General features: G+C 44.8%; 1 protein-coding gene across 1 annotated transcript in view; it reads right to left on the bottom strand.

Annotated features, from left to right (window-relative positions):
* The window catches only part of DNAI1 (dynein axonemal intermediate chain 1), a gene marked incomplete at both ends in the record, with an annotated part of 157501 nt that overhangs the window by 64216 nt on the left and 67325 nt on the right, over positions 1–25960 (bottom strand). Inside the window, one exon of the mRNA XM_082013776.1 lies at positions 21003–21250. Coding sequence (XP_081869902.1) covers positions 21003–21250 — 248 coding nt within the window. The remainder of the gene's footprint in view (positions 1–21002; positions 21251–25960) is intronic.

Here is a 25960-nt window from a genome sequence, read left to right as displayed (position 1 = left end):
AAACACTGTGCAAAGGTTTTGCCATTTAAATCTGGGAGCAGTTAGCACAAGTGGCTCAGATACCTCCTACCAGAACAGGACTACATGGCAAGAAAAGGGGCTCTCCAGTATCTAAACCCTGCAGCCTGAACCCACAATGCCTTGAGTTGTATGTGAAAGACAGATGCAGGTGACACATACCTGCACTGCAGTCAGTGTGGGTCTGAGCCATCCTGAAGTCTAAAGCCACCATGCAGGTTGCTTACACAATGCACATGCTAAGGTCAGAGCCCATCCAGACCCTCTCTGAAGGGAAAGTCCCAGCTTGTCCCCTATCAGAGTGTACGTCCAGGTGCTCATTAGCGAGCTCTGCTCAAACTGTGCAGGAGTAGCTGCAGCTGAGTTCCCAGTTCTGCTCTTGCCAAGTACAGTGTAGGCATTTTGCACATGGCCTAGAGCCAAATGACAGCCCATCACACCAGTGGAAAATAGATGGATGAAGGCTCAGCAGCTGAAGTCCACCCCAATCACCTTGTGCAGACACAACTCCTGAGTCCTCATGTCTATGCTAACACAACGTGTTGCAGGAACCTCATCTGGAGGTGACTGACAACGTAAGCACTATCATGAGCTCAGGGTTTTTTTTTCCCAAGCCAATTCCTTTCAGCGTTCCCTAAGCAAAGAGCTTTCCCCAGGGTTTTCCCACTCCAAATACACTCTTCCTGAGGGATACCTATCCAAGTTTTCTACTATCTGTACTCAGTTCGGTGTCAGAACTAGTTCTCTTCATCCATTACACAGACAGGTAGAGTCACCAGCCACCAAAAGCACATAGGCTGACTTGCTTGGGGTACTCTTGCTCCTACACTCAAAGGAGTCAACAGTACCTGAGTCAGGTACATTTTGTAGACAGTTTGAACGGAGTCCCTCAAGGGCATCAGGATCTGCCCTCAGATGACTGTCAGCAGCTCTCAGTGACGTTAGCTTGAATTTCAGAAAACAGAAATTGGCACTTAATGCTTTCAATTTTCCTTCAACACCTCTGACACCTTAATAGTGTTTGTGATCTTTTTTCTCCTGATCTTGAATCCCATAAATGCTTATTAGAGTAATTAGCCTTCACGATACTGCAATCAAATCGGGCATCTGCTCAGAACTGACCTTTTCTCTGCTCCCAGAGGCCCATCAACATGGCATAACCTCCTGTCATAAGCAGTATCCGTGCTGTGTGGGGTGGGGCATTTGATGAGAGAACCAGGCAACTGGGTGCCTAGTGGTAAAAAGTTAATCCTTTCCTGAAGCATATGATAATTAACCCAGGATTTTTTAGAGAAAATTTATAGCAAAAGTTCAATTACAATACAGTAAGAGTAAAGAACTCCATGAGAAAGGAAAGTGTGTGTAAACAGCAGAAAGGATATAAGTAAACACAGAGCAGCAAGTCATTTGCTGTGCCTGTTCATGTTGGGACATGTAATAAAATCAAGGATCCCCTGCTATTTTTTCAGTGCAATCTTTAACCTGACTATTTTTGCAGTGCAAGATTAGTGTGTGAAAATCATTGCTGTTAGAAGAGCCTACCACTTTTGAATTTTTATTTCTTAAAGCCTGTTTATTTATAAAAAAGTTGAGACTATTCAAACCCCTATTTATCCACAGAAAAATATAGATTAAAACCTGCATGTTCACTGCTATGTACAGCAGGTTAGCAGGGCAATAATCCATTCATTCTTAGCAAGGGAATACTATCATCTTTGTCTATGGCAGCTGGTAATGGCTCCTGTCCAGCAGGAGATTAGAGCAGTTATCCAATCTGATTTGAAAATTCCAATGTTGCTGATGTCATTCCTACAAAAGAAGTAATACTTGATCAGTTTTCATGGCACGGAGGCTGTTAGTCACTCGCACTGACAAAATGCAATTGATAAAAATCATCCCAGCCACAAGTCTAACTTGAGTGCTTTGCAGGTAGCCACAGGCAGGATCTGCCTGCCTGTCTTGTAAGGTGACACCTGCTACTGCAAACACAAATCCCTCCGGCTGGCCCTTGGCTTGCCAAAGCTCTGCTGTGGGGTGCCACATGGAACACATGCACATTGACTGATGAGCAATTCCTTCTCTTTCTAGTAATTATCCTTCAAGGAGTCCTTTCCCAGCATTGGAGTACCACGGTCCTGCTGACACCTGCCGTAAGTGAAATAAGAGCATTTTAGTCATTCAATGCCTAAAAAAATTAATAAAGTCTGCCACAGATACAGAAGAGGAAAGACAAAGGCATTATCAAATTCCCAGGACACTCTTACTTGAACTGGCCAAGTAAGACACTCAAATGACTCCAGCAAGCAAACAGCTCCTTGGGCTGCTGAGGAAAGTCCCTGCCAATATAACCTGGGGACAAATTCCTTCCAGTGCCAACCTGGCAATCAGTATAGTTCTAAGAAAAGACATCATGGCAATGCAGGGTTTGGAGGGACCGGAAAAGGACATCTATTCTGCTCTGAGGCAGGATCGGACACACCCCTCCCACTGGTGACAATTCACATAGGCTGTTCTCACAAGCCTCCAACAACAGGCACTCAACAATTGCGCTGTAGATACGTCAGTGCTTAATTTGCCTTATACAGGATGTTTACCACAAGTCAAGCCAATTTCTCCCTACCATCTCCTCAGTGGACCCAGAAAACAATGGTTTATTCCCGATTTATAACAAACTTCAAGCAGGCAAGAAATGGTTGCTGCGTCACTGCTGCTTTCTCTTTTTTCCCAACACAACAAAACCAATTACTTCAACTGTTGTTTCCAGGTCCTGCTCTCCAAACCTTCACCATTCTTGTTCTTCCCCTTCAGCCCTTCTCAGCAGCTGCAAACAGATGGTACAAGGCCACCCCTACACAGTAGCAGACAGGAGTTACAACCTCCTCTATCTTATATTCCTGCTAATATGATTCTGCTAATATGATACATTCCTGCTAATTCCAGAATAACACATTTGTGCAACAGTATTGCAATGATGGCTGTTGGTGGTGATCTGCTATAGTCTTCCCTTCTGGCACCCGGCTGTCTAACCAGTCATCCTGCATTTCATATCTGTGCATCTGATTTCCCCTTTCTAAACATAGTATTTGCTCTTGTCTTTATTGAATTTCATCACATTGATTTTGGGCCTTTCTTCCAATTTACCGAGATAATTTTGAACATAATCATGTCCTGCAAAGTGCCTTGTCCTCCCAAGAGGGCTTTCCTATTCTGTAATCGGAGTTGTTAATGAAAGTATTGATCAAAAGAAGACCAGGACTGACAGCTGGAGGATCTCATTTGAAGCATCTTCAGAGTCTGACAGCAAGCTCTGTAAAACTGCTCTTTGAGCATGCTGCCTGAGCCATCTGAGCAGGCTCTTTATGGTGATTTTACCTAATTCATATTTCTCTACTTTGGTTATAAGAATATCACTGTGTGAGCCTGGGTCAAAAGCTTTAGTCAAGCCAAGATGGGTAGAGGTGATAACCTTGACTGCCTCCCCCTTCTTCATGAGGCACATTTCTCTGAAAAAAAAGAATGAAAAGAAATTATACTGGCTTGACAATTTATTCTGGGAAAATGCATGTCGGCTTCTCTGAATCACCTTATTATCTGGACATTTACAAACGGTTTTGCCATTTGTTCCAGTGATTTTCCAGTTATCGAAATTGGTCTGGCTGGTCAGTAATTCCCTGGTTCCAATCTTACCATTTTCCTCCAGATATTTTTTCATTTCTTCCAGCCCTTCAAGACCTTTCCTCCTCTTCATGGCCATGCTTGTCCTACTGGAGTACTCTTCCTCCAAGGCTGGAGTACAGCATGATGCACTGCTGTGCTATCATCCACGCTTTGTGAGTCCCTATGGCTGGCTTAGGATGCCTCTCGCCTGGGTGAATTTTCCAGACACTGGTTTCTGGTACCCTGGCCATGCCACTGTCCCTTCCTGCCTGCAAGGATGCTCCCTTTGAGGAAAGTACCTGCAGAAAGCTCTTTTGCTGGACATTGGCTCTACAGCATCACTGAGAAGTGTTTTGGGATTGATGACAGCAGACTGTAAATATCATATTCCAGTCTGGTCTTGTCACAAGTACGTGAATGTGTGTGAATCCATAGGCAGCAGCAGATTGATGCTTCCCTTCATCCATGCCCCAGAGCACACCCTTGCCTCTGAGTCAAGGTACTCAATCAGCTCGGATGCTGTTAATGGGCTTGCATATGAACACCAGCCTTTGCTTATAGGATGGATGTAGCCCAAAAACTCCCTAAAATGCTTGTTAATGGTCTGAAATTGCTCTGGCTAGTTCTTTAAGTACTCCAGGGTATGTGTAAGCCAATCTTGCTGATGAGCAAGAACCTGTCTCATCTAAATATTCTTTAACATGCTCTTTCCCTATTCTGACTTGTGTTTTCATCCTCTTGTTACAATAACCGTACTAAGCAGCCAGTCTCAGACACTTATTGTAAGATTAAACAATAGAGCATCAAATATTTCATCCTTCTCTATACCACTCAGTATTAGCTGAAAACTTGCTTTAGTAATGAGCCTATATTCTTTATTCCTTTAACTTATAAGATACTTCCCAAATATTTTCCCCTTCCCTTTTATCATGCAGGATAATCACAGCTCATTTTGCACCTTCACTTTCTCTGTACTAATTTGTCTTTGTGTTTTAATACTCAGCTTTAGAAACATGTCCTTGTTTCCGTGCTTCAAGAATTCCTTTGTAATTCACTGCTGAGCCCTAGAAGCAGCTGTATGGGCCCCTCTTGGAAAGTTTGCTATTCTCCGTGCGTGCACACATTTGGCTCCATAGCAGAACAGAGCCACAGTCTCTTGCAGGAGCCCCGCTGTGCACTGCAGGAGCACAAGTGCTTCCCAGCTCCTCTGGGTTCTCCCAGCCACCCTTTTTTCCTCATACCTTGGGCACATAGGGCTAAGCAGGGAGATTCAGACACTTCTCCTTACACTCACACTGGCTGAAGACTTTTACTCAAGGCTTCCCACTGGCAAGCATCCGCTTCTTAAACAGGCATGCAAACACAGTGAGGGAATCAGCCCTCAGCTTGCTCTAGCTGTGCCTGCCCTGGCAGCACAGCACAGGCACAAACCCACTGTCAAAACCACATTTCCACAGTGTCTTTATGCACAAGCCTAGGCCAAAGCAAAGTGCCAGCAGAGCTCTGGGGCTCTCTCAAGGTAGAAGAGCTGAACACGTCCTGTGATTTATCAAGGGTACAAGCTCTCATGGATGCCATTTGGCTGCACCCATCACACAATGGCCCAGGTCACCAGATGACAGATGAGAACAGTGTGGATGCTTGAAGAGGCAGACAGACCAAACTCTAACCAGGACTATCCATCCAAACCTGGACATGTTAGTCCAACAGTGGGCACGTTTGGTTTGTGTAGAGGATACTTTCTCCATTTCACTGCTATCCTGTTTTTTAGTCTACCTCAGCACCATGCTGAGGGCTCGTGCTGAAGTACTGATCTATGATAAATTGCTCCATAGGTTACATCTTCTGGAGTCAGGCTGATCTATCCTGTGCTTTGGTGCGAATATTCTCCTGGACTCCCCTAAGGCAGCCTCTGATTTAAGCTAAGAAGCAGTTCTCATTTCTTCACTCTGTCACCTCTGAATGTGTTTCTTGTTAGTTCCTGCCAGCGACATTCAGCAGAATGGCATCCGGAAACATCAAGTCATTACCAGCAGAGAAGAAACCTTTTACATTCTCCCGCTGTCAATGACAGATAGCTATCTTTTTGTTTATTCCCCTCCCTGTGTTACTTGCCTCTGCTGTTTCCCCAAGGGATCTGCTGCTGAAAGTCTCCTAAGACAGCTGATCCTGAGTCCACTGACTGCCTGTTTTGCTGGAGCAAATAGTTTGTCCCTCCTTTGCTGTTGAGACAAAGCAGTGCTTCTACAACAAAATCCCCAAATGCCCTCCATCAAGGACATTGCCAGCTATTCTTCATTTGACACTTATCATGCACCCCAGCCTGACAGCATAAGTGGGCCTTGCCACCTCACTGAGGATCCTCAGCCAGCTACCAGAAGTGAAGCCAAGGCCATGCACCTGGAGGAGTACATGCAAAAAGCAAGGCTGGTCTCCTGCAATCAGTCACAAGAGACTCCACAAAATTATTCACTCAGTCACCTAGAAAGCACAGGCTACTTCACTCAGATGCAAAGTTACTCTAGCATCAGTCTTTATGCAGCAAGAGACAGGCAGAGCAAGCTTTAGAGGTGAGGAGCAGAGCAGTGTCTGGAGTCCCCAGTGCTAACTTGGACAGCAGTACAAGTTGTCCTATGTGGACGTGGGAAGAAGGAAGACAGAAAGCTTCACTTCTCACCATGGTTATTTGGAATAAAGGGAAAGAGTGCCCTAAACCCAGATGAGGCAATGATGAAGATTTTAAAGAGCTGTGATAATTGAGTGCAGACTGCTTACCCCAAGATTTAGGCCAAAGCAGCCCAGTCAGCCTCTTGGCTAAGTCTATAATTGCTGGAGAAGCTCCTGAGTCCTGACTGAATTTGGTCATATGCTACTACTGTGGCAGGAGAAGATTTGCCTATGTCCTGGCTGCATGTGGGTCTGGATAAACCAGCAATAAAGGTTTATCCAGGTAAAGGTAAACCCAGGCAGGGAGGGAGGGAGGAGCCATGGTAAGCCCCAGTTGGTCCCTCAATGATGGGGACCAGAACCATGGGGTGACTAGTATGGAGCCAGGATGGCAGGGTACAGCATAAAAGGCTCCTGCCCTGTGGTGCATGCTCAGCAAAAGAGATTGCTGGTTTATATCAGGACTTTTTACTATTCCCATCCATTACACTGGGAAGTGTAAAGCATTTCTGCTGTGGAACGTCTAGCAAGAATGAAAGATCTCAAAAAAAAAAAAAAAGATATTTGGTCAACATTGTCACAGAAGATATTAGTCCTTGATTTTGTTCTCAGAAGCCCTGCTATGAAAGCCTAGTCCCTATCCCCATCCACATCCCTGAGCTCTAGAAACAGTGCTGGTGAAAGCACAGAGAATGAATGAATGTACTGAGAGAGCTGGCGGAGGAGCTTGCCAAGCCACTCTCCATCGTTTATCAGCAGTCCTGGTTAACAGGGGAGGTCCCAGAAGACTGGAGGCTTGCCAATGTGACACCCGTCTACAAGAAAGGCCGGAAGGAGGATCCTGGGAACTACAGGCCTGTCAGCCTGACCTCTGTTCCAGGGAAGATTATGGAGCGGTTGGTTTTGAGAGTGCTCACAGGGCATCTGCAGAACAGCCAAAGGATCAGGCCCAGCCAGCATGGGTTCATGAAAGGCAGGTCCTGCTTGACCAACCTGATCTCCTTCTATGACCAGGTGACCCGCCTAGTGGATGAGGGAAAGGCTGTGGACGTTGTCTACCTGGACTTCAGTAAAGCCTTTGACAGCGTCTCCCACAGCATTCTCCTGGAGAAACTGGCGGCTCGAGGCTTAGACGGGTTTACTCTTCGCTGGGTGAGGAACTGGCTGGATGGCCGAGCCCAGAGAGTTGTGGTGAATGGCGTTAAATCCGGCTGGCGGCCGGTCACGAGTGGTGTTCCCCAGGGCTCGGTTCTGGGACCAGTCTTGTTCAATATCTTTATAGATGATCTGGATGAGGGAATCGAGTGCTCCCTCAGTAAGTTTGCAGATGACACCAAGCTGAGTGGGAGTGTTGATCTGCTGGAGGGTAGGAGGGCTCTGCAGAGGGATCTGGACAGGCTGGATCGATGGGCAGAGGCCAACTGTATGAGGTTTAATAAGGCCAAGTGCAGGGTCCTGCACTTCGGCCACAACAACCCCATGCAATGCTACAGGCTTGGGGAGGAGTGGCTGGAGAGCAGCCCGGCGGAAAGGGACCTGGGGGTGCTGGTTGACAGCCGGCTGAATATGAGCCGGCAGTGTGCCCAGGTGGCCAAGAAGGCCAACAGCGTCCTGGCCTGTATCAGGAATAGTGTGGCCAGCAGGAGCAGGGAAGTGATTGTGCCCCTGTACTCGGCACTGGTGAGGCCGCACCTTGAATACTGTGTTCAGTTTTGGGCCCCTCACTACAAGAAGGATGTTGAGGTGCTGGAGCGTGTCCAGAGAAGGGCAACGAAGCTGGTGAGGGGTCTGGAGCACATGTCTTATGAGGAGCGGCTGAGGGAACTGGGGTTGTTTAGTCTGGAGAAGAGGAGGCTGAGGGGAGACCTTATCGCTCTCTACAACTACCTGAAAGGGGGTTGTGGCGATGAGGGTGTTGGTCTCTTCTCCCAAGTAACTAGTGATAGGACAAGAGGAAATGGCCTCAAGTTGCGCCAGGGGAGGTTTAGATTGGATATTAGGAAAAATTTCTTCACTGAGAGGGTGGTCAGGCATTGGAACAGGCTGCCCAGGGAGGTGGTGGAGTCGCCATCCCTGGAAGTGTTCTGTGATTCTGTGAATGCAGCCACAACTAAAGAAGCGCGGCCACCCTCAAGAGGAAGAATCAGGCCTGCTATATCACAGAATCACAGAATCACAGAATCACTAGGTTGGAAAGGACCTTCAAGATCATCAAGTCCAACCATTAATCCAGCGCCACCATGTTCCCTAAACCATGTCTTGAAGTGCCACATCCACACGTTTTTTGAACGCTTCCAGAGATGGCGACTCCACCACTTCCCTGAGCAGCCTGTTCCAATGCCTGACCACTCTCTCAGTGAAGAAATTTTTCCTAATATCCAATCTAAACCTCCCCTCGTGCAACATGAGGCCATTTCCTCTTGTCCTATCACTAGTTACTTGGGAGAAGAGGCCAACACCCTCGTTGCCACAACCCCCTTTCAGGTAGTTGTAGAGAGCGATAAGGTCTCCCCTCAAGCCTCCTTTTCTCCAGACTGAACAACCCCAGTTCCCTCAGCCGCTCCTCATAAGACTTGTGCTCCAGACCCCTCACCAGCTTCGTTGCCCTTCTCTGGACACGCTCCAGCACCTCAGCATCCTTCTTGTAGTGAGGGGCCCAAAACTGAACACAGGATTCAAGATGTGGCCTCACCAGTGCCAAGTACAGGGGCACAATCACTTCCCTACTCCTGCTGGCCACACTAGTGCTGATACAGGCCTGGACGCTGTTGGCCTTCTTGGCCACCTGGGCACACTGCCGGCTCATATTCAGCCGGCTGTCAACCAGCACCCCCAGGTCCCTTTCCGCCGGGCAGCTCTCCAGCCACTCTTCCCCAAGACTATAGCGTTGCATGGGGTTGTTGTGGCCGAAGTGCAGGACCCTGCACTTGGCCTTATTAAACCTCATACAGTTGACCTCTGCCCATCGATCCAGCCTGCCCAGATCACTCTGCAGAGTCCTCCTACCCTCCAGCAGATCAACACTTCCACCCAACTTGGTGGTGTCACCTGCAAACTTACTGAGGGAGCACTTGATTCCCTCATCTAGATCATCTATAAAGATACTGAACAAGACCGGCCCCAGAACCGAGCCCTGAAGATGAGGAGAGCTGGGCTGCCACTGTCAGACTTGAGACTCTTTGCACATCCAGGAACTTCATGGAGAAAAGCAACCCTCATGGTTAAGGGGACACTAACGCTTTTCTGCCACTGCCTGACACCTGCATGGGGAAGAAGTTGGAGACTCTCTTTTGAAGGGAAAGTGACTATTCAGGCCTGGAGGCCAGTGCCTGGGTGGAATCAAAATCAGATATCCCAGAAAGGTTCATCTGAACCTCTGCCTCTTAAACCCCATTTATTGTTTACAAAGAGGAAGTCAGGCCCCATAATAAACCACAGGTAAAGCAGAAGTATTAAAGCCTTCCTTCTTGGAAGTGCCATATAGAAAGATAAATTGTAACTAGACATTTAACAAAATTAACTTCAAAAGGTGCACAGGCCAGAATGCTGAGATAAGACAGATACATCCAACTCTGCAAGGCTTGCTGAAATTCAGTCTAGGGTGCTTAAGTGAGCAGCTGAAGCAATCTCTGAATCATTAGCAATTATCTATGAAAACTAGAAGGCAGGAGAGGTCCTGGAGGATAGGAACAGGGAAAAAACGTCCCCAAGAAACCCAAAACAAACCCTGTCTTGAAGGATAGGTTAAAGGACTGTGGGTCAGTCAGCCTAATGCTGAACTTTGAGACGTGGAACAGAATATTGTGTCATCCATACATAGGTACAGGATAAGAAGATAAGGAACAGTGAATATGGGCTTGTCAAGGACAGATCTTGTGAAAGTTTATTTCCTTCCTTGGCAGTGTAGTGAGTCTAGACGATTAGAAGGAGGGAGTAGATGTGACTTACCTTTAATTTTGCAAGGCTTTTGGCATACTCCCTGTGATGTTTTCAGCAGCAAGCTAAGAAAAGAAGGTCTAGATGGAATTACTATGAAGTGGATGAGTGATTGAAAGTGAATTTTCAAGAGTTACAATCAGTGATTTTCTGACCACATGGGAGAACATCTCTAGATGGTTCCCACAAAGGACTGTCCTGGGTCCAGTCCTACTCAATATTTTCATTAGTAAGTTGTATAGCGGATTGCAAAATACACAGAATATTTGCAGATGACACAGGTAAGAGACAGAGGACTCTGTCACAATCAGGACTCTAAGTTATCTTGACAAACTGGAGACATAGTCTGAAAACAATAAGGTGAAATGTGATAAAGACAAGTGCAGAGGGGCACAGACAGGAAGAATTAAGCATATAAAGATATAGAAATTGGGGAATTTCTGGTTAAGTGACAGCAGTGCAGAAAAGGATCAGAGGCTGGTGCAGGAATCAGCAAAGTGATACTGCTGGAGGGGTGGGGGAATTACAGAAATCCTTTTCACATGCATTAAGAGGTGTGTACTATGCAAGACATAGTAGGTAAAGACTCCAGTCTGTCAATACTGGTGAAGACAGCTAGACTGCTCAATCTCATTTTGAAGAAAGCAATTCAGGAATGATAACATAACATCTGTGATGGCAAGGTGGGAAGAAGAGGACACTCTTAAGGCCTCTGCCAGTTCTCATTTCTGTGATTCAGGAACAGTTCCCCAGTTCCAGAAAGGAAGGTTCAGTCTGATTTTAAATTCAGTCTCACCTCTCACGAGTTTACTGCATGTCATGTCCAACTACACTGTGACTGCTTCATTCACTGCAATAGATGAGACTGCTTTGTATAGCAGATAAGTCTTTTGAATGTGAGTAAAAGCTGATGGAGAGATATAAATAAAAATTGCTTTCATTTACATATATATATAAAAACTTAAAAATAAATTCATTGAAAAATGTTCCTATCTTAAAATCTGTGTTTTCTTTTAAATGCAAATGTTTCCACTATGACAGTAATCTGCAGATAAGGCAGCTGCTAAGCAAAGGAGGGTTCTCAGTGCTACTCAGTCCTCTGTAGAAAAACTTGTTGAGGTTTTACTGTAAAATCATGAAACAAGACAGAATGGATCAGCTCAGTGTGCTTAGGAAGTAAACTTGACCCCATGACAGAAGCCATTAAAGAGATAAGGTTTGCAAGGACTAACTCTTCCTAAAGGTGATCCAGTAATATTTAAATACTTGGCTGTCCTGTTTGCATTAGAGAGGAAATGGTTTTATCAGCTGATCAATGTCAAAATGTTCAAAGATCCAAATGCTTTCCAGTCACTTTGGGTTTCCTTCATCCCTCTTACATCTTTAATGAGCAGCTCTGACCTAACATACTCCCCGCCATCCTGTCTGAAGCAGAAGTAGGGATTTACTCAGATGTCTCCTGACTTCACCTACTGTCTTTTGCTGTAACACAGCTTTCCTGATAATAAACATGCCAGTTCGGAGGGTCAGGGTGGCTGACAGGCTTGGTAACAGTAGATAGGTACTGAAATGAAGGCAGCTGCTTCATCTGCAAATAAGTTAGGCAGCATGCAAGGCAGCCAGCTTGGCAGGACCACATCTCACCAAGCAAGGATCCAGGAGGATGAACTCTTCAGCCTACTGCTATGATAACCAAAAGCATCTCAAAACACCCTGGAACAGAAGACACAGCACAGCAATGCCTGGGTGCTCCTGGAGCAGCCCTCAATCACAGGCCATCAGTCACCTGTGTCATGGGCATGAGGCTCACTGATGGCTTTATTCATAGGTACCAGCAAATAGCAGGCTTATCTGGTGGAAGATGGTTGCTCTGCTACAGGCAATAGCAGCAACTTCCCATCTAAAAAATTTACAAATCCCTTCTCTTGTTCTAGCAGCATATGGCTACTTGCAAGCTTTACTATGAGCATTCCTGGGGTTTTCTCCTCCAAAGTGCTTGAAAGTTTCCAAAGAGCCTAGCGAATACAGTTAGATGTGTTCACCAGCAATGAGGACATACTGTAAAATAAACTCCCATGTCATATTTAGCCCCATAAACACTCATCTTCTGAAAATCACTTCTCTCCCACAGCTAGATCAAGTGTCATCCACCTTGATAGCATCTTCCTGGGACTCATAGCCCCAGGCACCATCTCTTGAGCACCAATAAACTCAAGGGTGCAAGATCAGCAGTCAGGAGCAAAGAATCAGGCCTACTGTATCAGTGTATTCACACATCACCCACAAATTTGGGGTGCAGAAAAAGGGTAGCAAAACCTCTCCTACCAAAGAGCACATTTGGCGATACTGGAAGGGACTCAACACCAAGCTGAGCAGAGATCATGGCCGTGGGAGCACCCCTAATGCAAGGCAAAGGCCCATCCTGGGGCTTGTGCATCATTCATGCTTCAGAGACTCAGATTTATCTGGAGGAAGCAGAGTTTAGTTATAAATAACACTGGATAAGGCTGGCCCTACTTTCAGTTTGTTTTCTTCCTTCCGGGATTTGGATGCTCTGCTTTGTACAGCGTTTCACCAGGAATCTGCTTGCTTATTCTCCTCACAGCACTTCCCACTATATTTACTAGGTTGGTATGTTAACAGTCAAGGAGCAAGGAATGAGACATTAGACTCTCACCTGTTTGTCCCGTCAGTGGCCATGTTCCCATGTCAGACACAACATGCAGCTGAGCAATGGGTGCCAGAGGCCAGCAAAGCTCGGCAGTATTTAACCAATTGCAATTCACAGCTTTTGGTTTCAATTCTGACTATGCTTATCGAGCAGGACTTCCAATTTACAGACAAAATATGAAGTTCCCCACTCCGTGTGCAAGGAAAGCAGACACACACAGCAGGCAGGCTCGCATACAAATCCCCAAGCTCTCTGATGCTGCTAAATCAGAGACAGTATCTGTAATGTGCCTAACAGAAGGTTCCCATCATCATCCCAGGAGCAAGTGGGATTGTGGCAGGTATGGGGAGCGACGGCCCCAGGGCCTGCTGGGTGCTGAGGGTCCTCTATACCACACTGAGCTGTGGCAGCTCACCGTGGCACCAGCAGTGGGAGAAGGGTGGGAGCAGTGGCCAGCCCCAGCTCCCCACACCTCGCTATGTATCTGTGGGACCTTGCTTGCATCAACCCTGCCCAGCTTGCCTCTAGCTCTGCCCTTATCACTCTCTTATCTCTATTTCACCCTCTTCAGAGAACCACTCTATCCTTTCACAGGCTGCATCAGTGCCATTAAGACTCATCCGATCCATATGCTTTCTACTCCTATTTTGAAGATCCAGCAATCAGTAGTCAGATTTCTTAGGCCAGCAAAGAAATCAATTTTTTCCACTAAGATCTAACATAGTTTCCTGATTCCTATTAAATATTTATTTAACTTTTGTGACTTCTATAAAGCAGTAGAACAGGATTCAGAGATCCAAGCAACCAAACAAATGCATTACAACTTCTCTGCCCTTTTAAACCCCAGGCTAACATTTTCCAACATCCTAAGGCCTTCAGGGACACCTAAATTTTATAAGTGATGTTTTCTCCACAAACTAGCACCAGTACAACTAAAAGGCAAAGAAAATTACTTGCTTGCAGACATCAGAAAAGAAATAAACAACCTGAAAACACACACTAAGATGGCTTGGACCTTCAGTAAAAGGAAGAGGATTGAGAAGAACAATACAGCACTAGAGGAAAATCTATTTAGCAAGCAGCAGTGAGAGCAGAAGGCAGAAAGTAAGTTCAGCATCTGCATGAAGTACAGAGGGAAAAGCAGCATCAAAGCAGAAAAAGTTCCTTTGCAGACAAACGTTACATGATCTGCAAGGGAGGCTTTGCAAGAGAATTTCTAGCTTACAAGAAACCATACCCAAGGCACAATTTAAAAATAAACAGCTACAGAAATTGAATCTCACAGAATCACAGAATCACTAAGGTTGGAAAGGACCTTCAACATCATCAGGTCCAACTGTTAACCCACTGCCACCATGCCCCCTAAACCATGTCCTGAAGCGCCACATCCACACGTTTTTTGAACGCTTCCAGAGATGGTGACTCCACCACTTCCCTGGGCAGCCTGTTCCAATGCCTGATCACACTCTCAGTGAAGAAATTTTTCCTAATATCCAATCTAAACCTCCCCTGGCGCAACATGAGGCCATTTCCTTTTGTCCTATCACTAGTTACTTGGGAGAAGAGGCCAACACCCACGTTGCCACAACCCCCTTTCAGGTAGTTGTAGAGAGCGATAAGGTCTCCCCTCAGCCTCCTCTTCTCCAGACTGAACAACCCCAGTTCCCTCAGCTGCTCCTCATGAGACTTTTTCTCCAGACCCTTCACCAGTTTTGTTGCCCTTCTCTGGACACGCTCCAGCACCACAGCATGCTTCTTGTAGTGAGGGGCCCAAAACTGAACACAGGATTCAATGTGTGGCCTCACCAGTGCTGAGTACAGGGGCACAATCACTTCCCTACTCCTGCTGGACACACTATTTCTGATACAGGCAAGGACGCTGTTGGTCTTCTTGGCCACCTGGGCACACTGCTGGCTCATATTCAGCCACCTGTCAACCAGCACCCCAAGGTTCCTGTCCACTGGGCAGCTCTCCAGCCACTCCTCCCCAAGCCTGTAGCATTGCATGGGGTTGTTGTGACCCAAGTGTGGGACCCAGCACTTGGCTTTATTAAACCTCATACAGTTGACCTCTGCCCAGCGATCCAGCCTGTCCAGATCCCTTTGCAGAGTCTTCCTACCCTCCAGCTCATCAACACTCCCACCCAACTTGGTGTCATCTGCAGACTTACGGAGAGAGCACTCAATTCCCTCATCCAGATCATCAATAAAGATATTGAACAAGACCAGCCCCAGAACCAAGCCCTGGGGAACACCGCTTGTGACCAGCTGCCAGCCGGATTTAACACCATTCACCACAACTCTCTGGGCTCGACCATCCAGCCAGTTCCTCACCCAGCGAAGAGTACGCCTGTCTAAGCCACGAGCCACCAGCTTCTCCAGGAGAATGCTGTGGAAGACGCTGTCAAAGTCTTCACTAAAGTCCAGGTAGACAACGTCCACAGTCTTTCGCTCATCCATTAGGCGGGTTACCTGGTCATAGGAGATCAGGTTGGTTTTATCTGGTTTAATCTCCAGAAGGTACAGACTGATACCACCTCAAAAAATACAACATTGAAGTTAAAAGATCAGGGATTTTGTTCATTATTGTCAAAGATACTTAGGAAGAAGCATTTGGACATTTACCTTGCCTAACCTTAAAGTGGCGCAAAAAGTGTCCAAAAGGTTTTGAATGAGGTACAAACATGGTGCAAAAGATTTTATCCAGCATTTCTGCAACAGCAGTGTCTTGCAGTTTCTGCCACCTCCACCATGCCTAAATGAGCCCAAAGCTTCTGGATGAATTTCTATGGCTTAGCAGAGCCTTTCAAAAAAATGGTGAAACTTGGCTCTGCCAGAAGACAGGATTTCCTCCAGCAGGGCTGTGACTCTTCAGGGAGCTCTCCCAGTGACTAAGGACAACCAGACAGAAAGCTGTTGATCTTGACCCCGTTTTCTACAGCAAGCATATGGCAACTCTTCCCAAGCACATGTCAACAGCACAACCCTTCCTGTCCACACTTCCCTCCAGGAGAGGACAAGGGACCAAACACGACAGATGTTTGCTGGCCACTAAATGCCTCATGGTGCTGCAGTGAGGAATGCAATGTCAGGTCCTCAACAGACCTGCGCAACTGCTGCTGCAACTGCCTGTTACTGGACACAGACTTCAGTGTAGGGAGCAGGACTGCAGTGAAGGACTGCTCCAACAAGAAAGCCTCTGACAGACTGAAGTCTCTGGACCCCAAATGCACACAGGTTTTGTGCTAAATTATCCTCACCATCAGGTTTCTGATCTATTACCCCTTCAGGCTACACTCTCCACTTGCCAGCTCGCATCCTGATGCTCTTCATCAGTACCTTGGGTCCAGCCTCCTTGGTTTCAGGTCCATGTTACTCTCCTTTCTTCTCCAGATTTCTGCTTCTCCTCTAGAATTATCCCCTAACAGTATCCTCACAGATTTGAATAAGACTTTTTCACTGAACTACCCCCAGCAAACACCTATTTTGTGCTCCTTAGCAGTGAAAGCAACAGGAAGGGCATTGAACCTGTTCTGAGACAGCTGATCTTTATTCTGACCTTGATAGCAACGTTCTGTCTTTCCTTTTTATTTCCTTTGCATCAAACTCTTTGTTTGCCTGAAACCAAAGGAATAAAATATTATGGGAAGCAGCAACATCTCAGAGGCAATGCAAGCTGCAAAATCTGTTCGTCTGACTGCAGATGACAGATTTAGGAGACTGCCCGTCATCAGAAATGAAACAATGTACTGGTGTGACAGTGGATTATGAACAAAATGCTTTTTCTTCTCCTAAGTGCAGCAAACACAATCAGCTTCCTGGAAAGGCCTTTTTTTGTGGACCTGTGCCCAGCAGCATGGAGTGGGGTAGAGTACAGCAGGTCATGCTGACTTTAAAGGGATTCTGTAACTGAACTAATTTACTGCCATCAGCAAAACAAAACCTCAGTGAGCCTGGGGTGGCTTCATGAACTGCTAAGATTCAGTGTAGACTTATTTAAGGATTTAGATTAGAACATGAAGAGTAGAGATGGAGAAAGGATAACACCATTACAGGGCAAACTCCAGTGAGCAAGTCTCAGGTGTGTTTTATCTGGTTTACATTTGAGATGGGACTTCCACAAGTTCTACTGGGAAACTATGCTGCAAGCTGACACCCCCTCTAGTTTCCTTTGGCAGTTGGCAGACTATTATTGTCCTGCCTTGTCCTTTTTGTCCTAACTGCAAGCATCACATTTAATGTGAATGGCATTTGGTGAAGAATTAGCAAGCACTGGCCAGACCTTTCTCCTCCCATGCATAAATATAAGGCAGAATAGAATTCTTTCAGGATGCCATCTGAAACTCCATGGTATCAGCTCCTCAGGGAGGCCAGATAAGCTTCACTAAATTAGCAATGAACCAACTTGCTTTCCTAACCAGATCTCTCCATAGCAGTTCCAAACCATGCTGTGCACATGGGCAAGCCTGCCACAGCTGAGATTTGCTCTAAGCACAGCCAAAAGTTTTCCCTTTACAGAGTTAGGGTCCCCACCCTGCAGTGGGAATGTTGTCAGTAATTCTGTGGTGTTCCCCAGGTAAGCAAGTGAAAAAAAACATTTCCAACCCTCTGCAGCACTATTGGCTCTGTACTAATCCCAGCAGCAAGCAGAATGTCTTTTGGTTTCATGTGAAAGTGAACACAGGGGAAACAAATCTGTTGAATAAGATGTGTTTAGTAGGGACATTGAACAGCAGAAACAAACGCTGACACAGCAGATAGTTTCAGTTATCAATCCCAGTTTCTGAACTGCTCTAGCTTCCAAACACTTCAAACCTAAAATATTTAGTATACCCCAGTGATGAAAGGTAAGAAAAAAAGCACTCTTCTCAGCTGGTAAATAAACCCTAATCATCTTTTTTTTTTAAAAAAGGGAGAAAGTAAGAACAAACTCGAAGACTGGCAAAGGGAGAGGCTTTATGTTGAGAGTCCCTTCCCACCAGGGTGTCAATTCTCCCCAGGTGAGACTGCTCTTGTGGGCTCTGGGTGCCAAAGTCTAGTCAAGTTGTCCCACTTTGGCCAGTCTCATTCATATCCAGAGCCAAGTTCTGGGATTGAGCCATTGGCTCAAACAGATACCCTACCCTGTCCAGGTACCTGCTTTCTAGGAGTACTCGGTGCTGGAGATGATGGGAGTGTAAGGATTTTGCTGACCGTTTGGAGCATTATTTTGATTAAAGTGGGGTTTAGCTTAACCCCATATAAGCTTTTGCCCAGCAGAACATGAGAGGTTTGACACAGTTTCCCAGGAGCTGGCTCCTTTTAAGCTGGAGTTTGCAGCCAAAGGCAGAGGCCTGAACTCACTGATCTGGGAGACAATTTCTAGTTCTATGTTCCTGTAAGACCTAAGGTTTCAGTGGTGTATTAGCCACATTGCACTGCATGGATATACATTCACATGTCTGTGTATATTTTTGTTCCTTTCTGGATTGGATCTTAATCAATTGGTAGCAAGGAATTAGAAATGTGTAATTTAATACAAGCCAGAATATTCCATTGTTTACAATGCAGTAGCACTTAATACATGGAAGGCAATTGCCAAATCTATAAGAAGCCATTGCTATTTAAAAATATGGGGACCTGTACCAGGCAGACAAACTCATTCTTAGGTAGCAGAATTAGAATATTTATATTATTCTATTTTGCTTTTAATAATGGGCTATGTTATATCAGCTTTGTTTTATGGAAACTTACGGAGATATTACTAGGTCACAGAAGATGAAATGGCACAAGAAAAGAGCTGTCAGCCTGCTTTACTCACTTTGCATTTTGCTTCCATTTCATTTCAAAAGGAAGGAGCCAGGCTGTCCAGAGAACAAAAGCTCGTAATTGTTTGGGAGAACTTTGTTACTTTTCCAATTGGTCTTCAAAGTCATGGATGTGCAGTCTCTATGAAAGTGAGGACTGCACAGAGTGGTCTAGACAAAGACCAGGCTTCAGACTAGTTGGGGTGCTGGTAGGGGGAAAATAGAGCATCTTTGAACTAAATATGAGAAACAAGACATCATGTTCTAGAATTATTTAATGCTGAATGAGGAATCGATGAATGAGGAACAATCCAATGCCTCAACAGAACAGATAGTTCTTCATGTTGGTTTTCCTCCCATAAAATGGAGATAAAACCTTTTTTAAACCTTTTGGCTGATATTGACAAATGCCTACAGTTCAGATCTTTCCAACAGAGGTACAAGCTCTTCTCATTGCTGTGCAGTCACCTTCTTACTACCCTTGTTCACTAGTTTCATATCAAGTCAAAACTGTAAAGTTTACTAAAAATATTGGTACTATATTGCAGAAGAAAACTAAGAGTAATGATTATCAGCACTCAGCCTTTGGAACTAAAACAAACAAGAAGGAACTAGAGTCAACTCATACCTACATCTATCCATATCCATGAGATAGTTTCTCTCCTTTTCAGAGCTATCTCCCTAGAGTGCCTAATGATTTTTTTCACCTCTGAGCCACATTGCTGCCAAGTGGTACACATAAATCTACCTTTAAAATACCCATACAGACTGGTTCTACTGCTGAATGTACCTGCTTCTGGTCTGTGGGGATGAGGCCACTAATAACATGCCTTAAGCATACTCTGTCCTTCCCAATATCATCTGGGGCAGAAATGATCTGGGATTCTGGCATCTATAGTGTGTAGTAACAACTGTTGACCTCCTGTAGCATGCCGCAGCAAGGCCATGAAAAGCTGCACATAGGACTTAACGATTTTGTTAGGCTTTTTTAGTGGAAGCCTAAATGGCAATGGGAGAAGCTTGGAGTTCTCTGCATGTGTGTGTGTGTGTGTGCCTGACACATTGTATTATGATAACAACCCATGGCTAGGGTACCACGTTAACCTGTAAAAAATGGAAATTGTTTTCAAAAGGAAGGAGCAGTTTGCTGGAGGAAAAGCTTCGGACAGACAAGCAGCAAATACGAAATTCAGGTCTTCTCTGAAATGTTACATTTGCATAACCTCTCTGTTTATAGCAAGCACGCCTTGCTCTTGGCGTATTCCACATTCATCTGCAGTCCCATCAGGATCCCTTGATATCTTGGACTTTTATTGGAAAATGCAATAACAAGGAGCCACGGCTGGGTGACAATCCGTGCATGGCATGTGCCAAAGTACAAGGAACATTGACAGTGTGCCTAGAGGTATGACTGCATTAGGCAGCCTATATCAGGTGACAGCAATAGTTAACAGCTGCAACACCTGAAGCTCAGGCTAGCAAACCAAATACACACCCCTGGCACCTCAACAGGCTCATGCAGACCATGTTGAAATACGTGCTGTCACACTTTTACTGCTACAAATGAGATCAAAAGTGCATATAGCTTCCAGTGCTCCAATCTTAACCCAAATTACACTGCAGACTTAACTATAAAATTAGCTTGATGTAGCAACATACTCACCGCAGTCCTGATTCACCACATCATCTACCTGATGACTCTTTGTGACAGATACCAGAGTGGCATTACTTTAAGAGCATTACCTGCACATCACAATTCTTAATTCACTAGAATACTTCAAGGTCAACTACAAGGTAGTGTGTCTCGAATCCCAGTGGCAATCAGTTCCACAGGCACCTGTCCCTGGGTTATTGTGCCCAACAGAGTTGTCTTTTAGGGCTGACACATGCATTTTACACACCACTCATCACTTGCTGCCCTGTGATTTTGTATTTGGAGCATAAACAGCATTGCATGCTGCTATATACAGAGGAGATCAGTTCTCCCCACTGATGACTCCCAGAAGTCATTTATAATAATGAAAACTAAGGAGAAATAATTGTTAATAAAAAAATTCTGCTGACATTTTTAGTTTCTGTTGAGGACTGACGATCCATGCAATTGTTTTGCCTTTCTGCATATTTCAAAATTAGCTTGAAATACAACTTAATAATCAATCGCTAATGCATGTATTAAACCAACACCTTTCCCCATACAGCACTTTTCCCGCTGTGCCCAAACTCAGCCCAATTAAAAGCCCAGTTAGAGCAAAGGAAAACACCCTTACCTGCCACACTGGCTCCGTGTGCTTTCCTGACTTAGCACTACTCTTGTAGCTGGGCTGGGAGGTTGCCTTCTTCAGGTTGTAGATGGCCACGTTGCCGTCATAGAAGCCCACTGCCACAAGGTAGGGGTAGTCATTATGGAAGTCCAGGCACATGATGCCACTCTCACTGCTGAAGACATACTCTGGGAAGGAGGGGTTCTTCATGGTATAGAGCAGGAGCATGCCTTGGCCCTGCTTCATGAAGTCATCTAAACAAGGAGGAGATTTGCTGTTAAATCCACTTCCAAGATCCTCTACTATTGAGACATACAGACAGCAATCACCTATGCCTAAAACCAACCTGACTGCAAAGTCATGAGGGAAGGACATCAGTCACAGGACCAAATGGACATGTTGGCATGCCTACGTTTGAACACCCTTTCCTCCACTGATATGTCATCACCAGGACACAGGGAACAATGTGCTTATGGAGAAAAACTACTGGTTTGGCAGCTTTTCTTTAGGAGAGAGACTTGAAAAGCCTTGGAGAAAAAATGTGGAGGAAAAAAGAATCTTGTGGACACTTCTTTCTTTGGACTAGGATTTCACTAACATTGCAGACATGCAGGCTGAACCAAGGACAGAGGCATTTCAACTTCTGTATTGGCAGTATTTCATATTACAGCCTCCACTGCTTCTTCAAAGAAAAGCATTTTACTGAGTATCTGTAAAGCATCATATCCACTGCCGTTACACATAACTGTACAACGCAGAAGTCACCACAGCTTTATTTTCTGCTTATGTCCAATATCTCCTCCTTGCTTGGCACAGAAGCTCTTTTTTTGCCAAGACTTTCCATTTTCTTTTCTATTTACCTTCACCTTTCCTTTTTGCTGCCTGAAATTAGCTCTCCCTGTTCTCAATAGGACCATCTTTCTTTCATGTTTGTTTTTTATCATATCCTGAATGTCTCTGCACTTCTATGTTTTTTTGCTCATCTAAAATACAATTTCCAAATTCTTTTAAAAGGAGATAAAAGCTGTTGATGTAGATAAGCTCTGCATAAGCAAAGAAGGAGCTTTCTTAATCTATGAAAACAATGCGCTCTCTGAGACTATCCCAGCCTCTCTCCAAGCACTTTTTCTTAATGTCCAACGCCCTCTGGCACATAGTACATGGGAAACAAATTTACTGCTTTCTGTGATTCAAGTACCATTTCCTATTTCCAGAACAGTCATCTCCTTTTAAAAGTGCTTCCTACCTTTCCTAACATTTTGACCAGCCTGCAGGATAAGGATTTCGTAAATGTGTACCCCAGTGATAATACTAACTTCAGAGAACTCTCCTTGGTGGCAAGCTGATACCAAATCAGTATGCAGGTACAGACATTGCTTACCTCAAAATTATCAGGGCCACATAGAGAACACTCAAATAACCACTAAAGAAACCCACACATCAACAAAACTATTACGGCTGCTTTCTATTTGGATTGTGGAAATATTCTGTTTTCACAGGTCTCTCTGTACATTGGGGGCAGGCAGGGGAAATGGCTTCCTTCTTATTTTGCAGGAAGGTGAGATTCCAATACTGGCATTACTTTAAGCATACCTGAACCCAAATAATACTTTTAACATATTTTTTTTGGAAGAGAGGGAAGTTTATTCCTAGAATTCTAGCTGAAAAGGAAGTGAACTTACTTTCTCCATCAGAGATTTGCCCTGTCCTTTGAATTCACAGAATTGTCTTTGTTCTTAGCCAAGTAATGTCATTGACCTGGTATTAAGTTGAGGTCCATCCATGATAAGAATGAATCCTTCCTCTCCTTAGGAGCAAAAACACTTGGGAAGGCTGTGGAAATGACCCACCAAGAATGACTCATAGCAGAGCGGATTATGAAGTCAGATCAGCTAGACAGCCTTTGAATTCAACCTGTTTCATGCTCTTATTTCTCCTGACATGTGCTGACCAGCCAGGCCTATTTCGAAAAGTTTGTGGTGCACATTCATTTTCTATCTGTCGACACTGTGCTGAGGGACCTCAGACAGCTGTCCCCCATGCTTCCTGCACAGACAGCAGAGGACACACCTCTTCAGAGGATGATTCAGCCACCAAAGATCTGAACTGGGTTTTGGAGGTGCTTCTCTCTCCACTGATCAGGTAGTATCACAGGCCACCACATTCCTCAATTAGAGATGATGGAGCAGGACTTTGTCGGTCAAAGCAGCATGTCAGCAGCTTCGTCAAGTCCACCTAGAGGTCAGACTGGCAGGGGAAAACCAAGGTCTTGGGAATAAGCTCTGGCAAAGTGAAACATGGGATTCAGTTTGCAAATTAAGACACAGAAATGCAGGTCTATATGTGGCTGGCTGTGCGCTCAGAGTCTAAGCTCCAGTACAGATCAATCAATCCACTTCACTGAGAGCAGAATACTCACTTTAAAGACCCTATATTTGGTCTGCTGATTTAACTCTCCAGGCTCCACTGACTGTCATGTCCATCCCTCTACTGACTGTCAAACCCATCTTAATCCAAGAGCTGAATCCTACTCATTGTCTCCTTTATGTTATGAAATATCATGGATGTGGGTTAAATCACAGATGTGTGAATACTGCACATAAGTCTGGGTAATATGATTGCTAAAGTACAGACTATTCGTGATGAAAGGCGAAGCAATGAGAATAATCCACAATTAAGACTGAAGTGTGGCACATATATCCCAGTAAAACAATAAACTTTTGACAGTAGGCATATAAATCAATTTCAGTGAAGGGTGAATTCTCACCAAAAGTACTAAACTGTGACATACCAACATGTTCTTTAATAAATGAAAAAAAAAAAAAAAGGTCTTATTTCATTAGCAGTATTCAATATTCCAGAATGGCAGGGAGAGCACATACCCACAGTAGTATACCTGTGGTATAGCTTTGAAGCATGGCCTTTTCAAGAGAAAGGTTTGTGTTTTTCAGTAAAACCTACTGGAGCACTGCAATGTGCCCCGAATCCTGTGTAGTCAGTCTCTCAGGATGCAGGTAGCTCACTGAAACAATGTTCAAAACTACAGAGCACACAGCAAAGCAGAGGGTGTGCAGACCCAAGAGCTGACAACGGCTGCACCACCGCTCGAGGTGGAAGCAGCAGCTTCAGATCTGAGACGGCTGTTCTGCACTGTGTGGATGCACCAGCAAGCACTGGAGAGCAGAGAGTATCTGCCCCAGACAGAGCCACAAAGTGAAAACTGGCTCTTCTTTCTGAGATACAGGTCTGAGGTACGAGAGATATTGGACAGTATTTCTGACAATCAGTGCCAGCAGGAGTTGTTCTTCTACCTCACAGGAGGACACAAGGCAGCATAGCAAGGAGAGGAAAGTAAACGGACTCTTGCTCTAATGAGGAAGAGTTGCATGTCATGAGGATCCCCAGTGTTCAACCTGAGTGGAGGTTAAATTTCAGACCCAGACATGTAATGTGGGAAGAGAAGTTTTGCTAATGAAAGATGCAGATAGCATGATCACTGGTCTCAGTCTGGAGAACTGAGCCTGGAAGCATCACATGCAATCAGAAACAGGTTTCAAACCAACTATTACCACTGTCTAAAAAATTCATCTGCATTTGCATTTAAAGCTGGACAGATTAAACTCAGACCCTTTTCAGAAAAATATCGATTCAGTGGTAGTAAAGTTCCTCAGAATATCATTGTGATATCACCAAGTAGTTCATGCAAAACAAAAATCTGAAAAGCATCTTAATCTTTCATTCTGATGCTTACTAAGTGTTTGTTTTAACAGATTTTTCAATTATATTTTTCCTTAGATGAATTTAAAGGAATCAGCAAATGTTCAATATCAGTTCAAAATATTTTGCTTGCTGGACAGAATTTTTTTTTATTTGTGTTTTTCCCTTTTGGTTCACCAAAAAAACCCCATGAAACAAGCACGGTTTTCCTCCTTTTCCTCCAAAATGCTTAGTGGCTGAATCAGTATGCTCAATGCAACAGTATCCTCAAACTACCATGCTGCATTCACATAGTAAATCTCAAATGTGGGTTCCCTCCATGTTCACAAGTCAAAAGTAAAGATTTTTATTACACAAGGAGCGAGGATTTCTTGTGTGATGAACTAGCAAATTACCGTCTCTTTGGAGGACTTAAAACACAAAACACTGCAGCCTTAGATCTTAGATTCTATGATACATGGCTTTCTATAAATCAAGTCCACCAGCTGCCTGACTGATATGGCTCAGACCAAGAAATCACCATGCTAAAAGGAATCACTGCTGCTTAAAATCTGTGCTTTCTCTCATACAGCCCATCTAAAAGAAGAAGCAAGGTAGAGAAGCATGGTTGTGAACAGCTGCTTGTTTCTGAACATCACAGCTGCACAAGCACATCTACTCTCCTTTCCTAGATAGGCCCACACTTTGATGAGCTTGCTGACTGGGGATCTATCCTTTAGGCTTGGATTACTGAGAAGTCAAGGGAAGAGGCTAGCTGTGCTTTACGCTTGGTTAGGTGATCTCCTCTGGGGAGAAGAGGTCAGTTTCAAAGACAAAAATTTTGGTACCCAAAGAAATATCTCAGCCTTTTACTTCCCTTCCAGATATTTAAAGTGTAGAGGACAAAAAAGGTTATTTGCAGTCCAGCAGATTTCTCCAAGCAAATTATTATTATTATCCAGGTCTACAAAACCCTGAGCACAGCCTAAGAATTTGCCTGTGCTACAGCTTGCGTGGCACAAACAGATGACTGAGCAAGTCACAAATTAATGAATTCTCAATACTTTTTTTTTTTCCTATCAGTGAGCAAAACCTGTGCAGCATGGCACTGAGCACAGGCTAATCTAGCCCTCTGCAAAACATGCTGGGTGAGCTTGTGCTGCTTCAGCAAGACTCTCTCCTGGCTTATTTAAATAGCTTTGCCAACTCCACACTTTGCTGCGGTCGCAGAATGGGTGTGCCATAAGAAAGGAAATGGCTGGCACTTC

This window comes from Phaethon aethereus (genome assembly GCF_964289735.1).
Source record: "Phaethon aethereus genome assembly, chromosome: Z".
NCBI lineage: Eukaryota > Metazoa > Chordata > Aves > Phaethontiformes > Phaethontidae > Phaethon > Phaethon aethereus.
The sequence above is the reverse complement of the archived record's forward strand: the minus strand, read 5'-3'. Positions and strand labels throughout refer to the sequence as shown.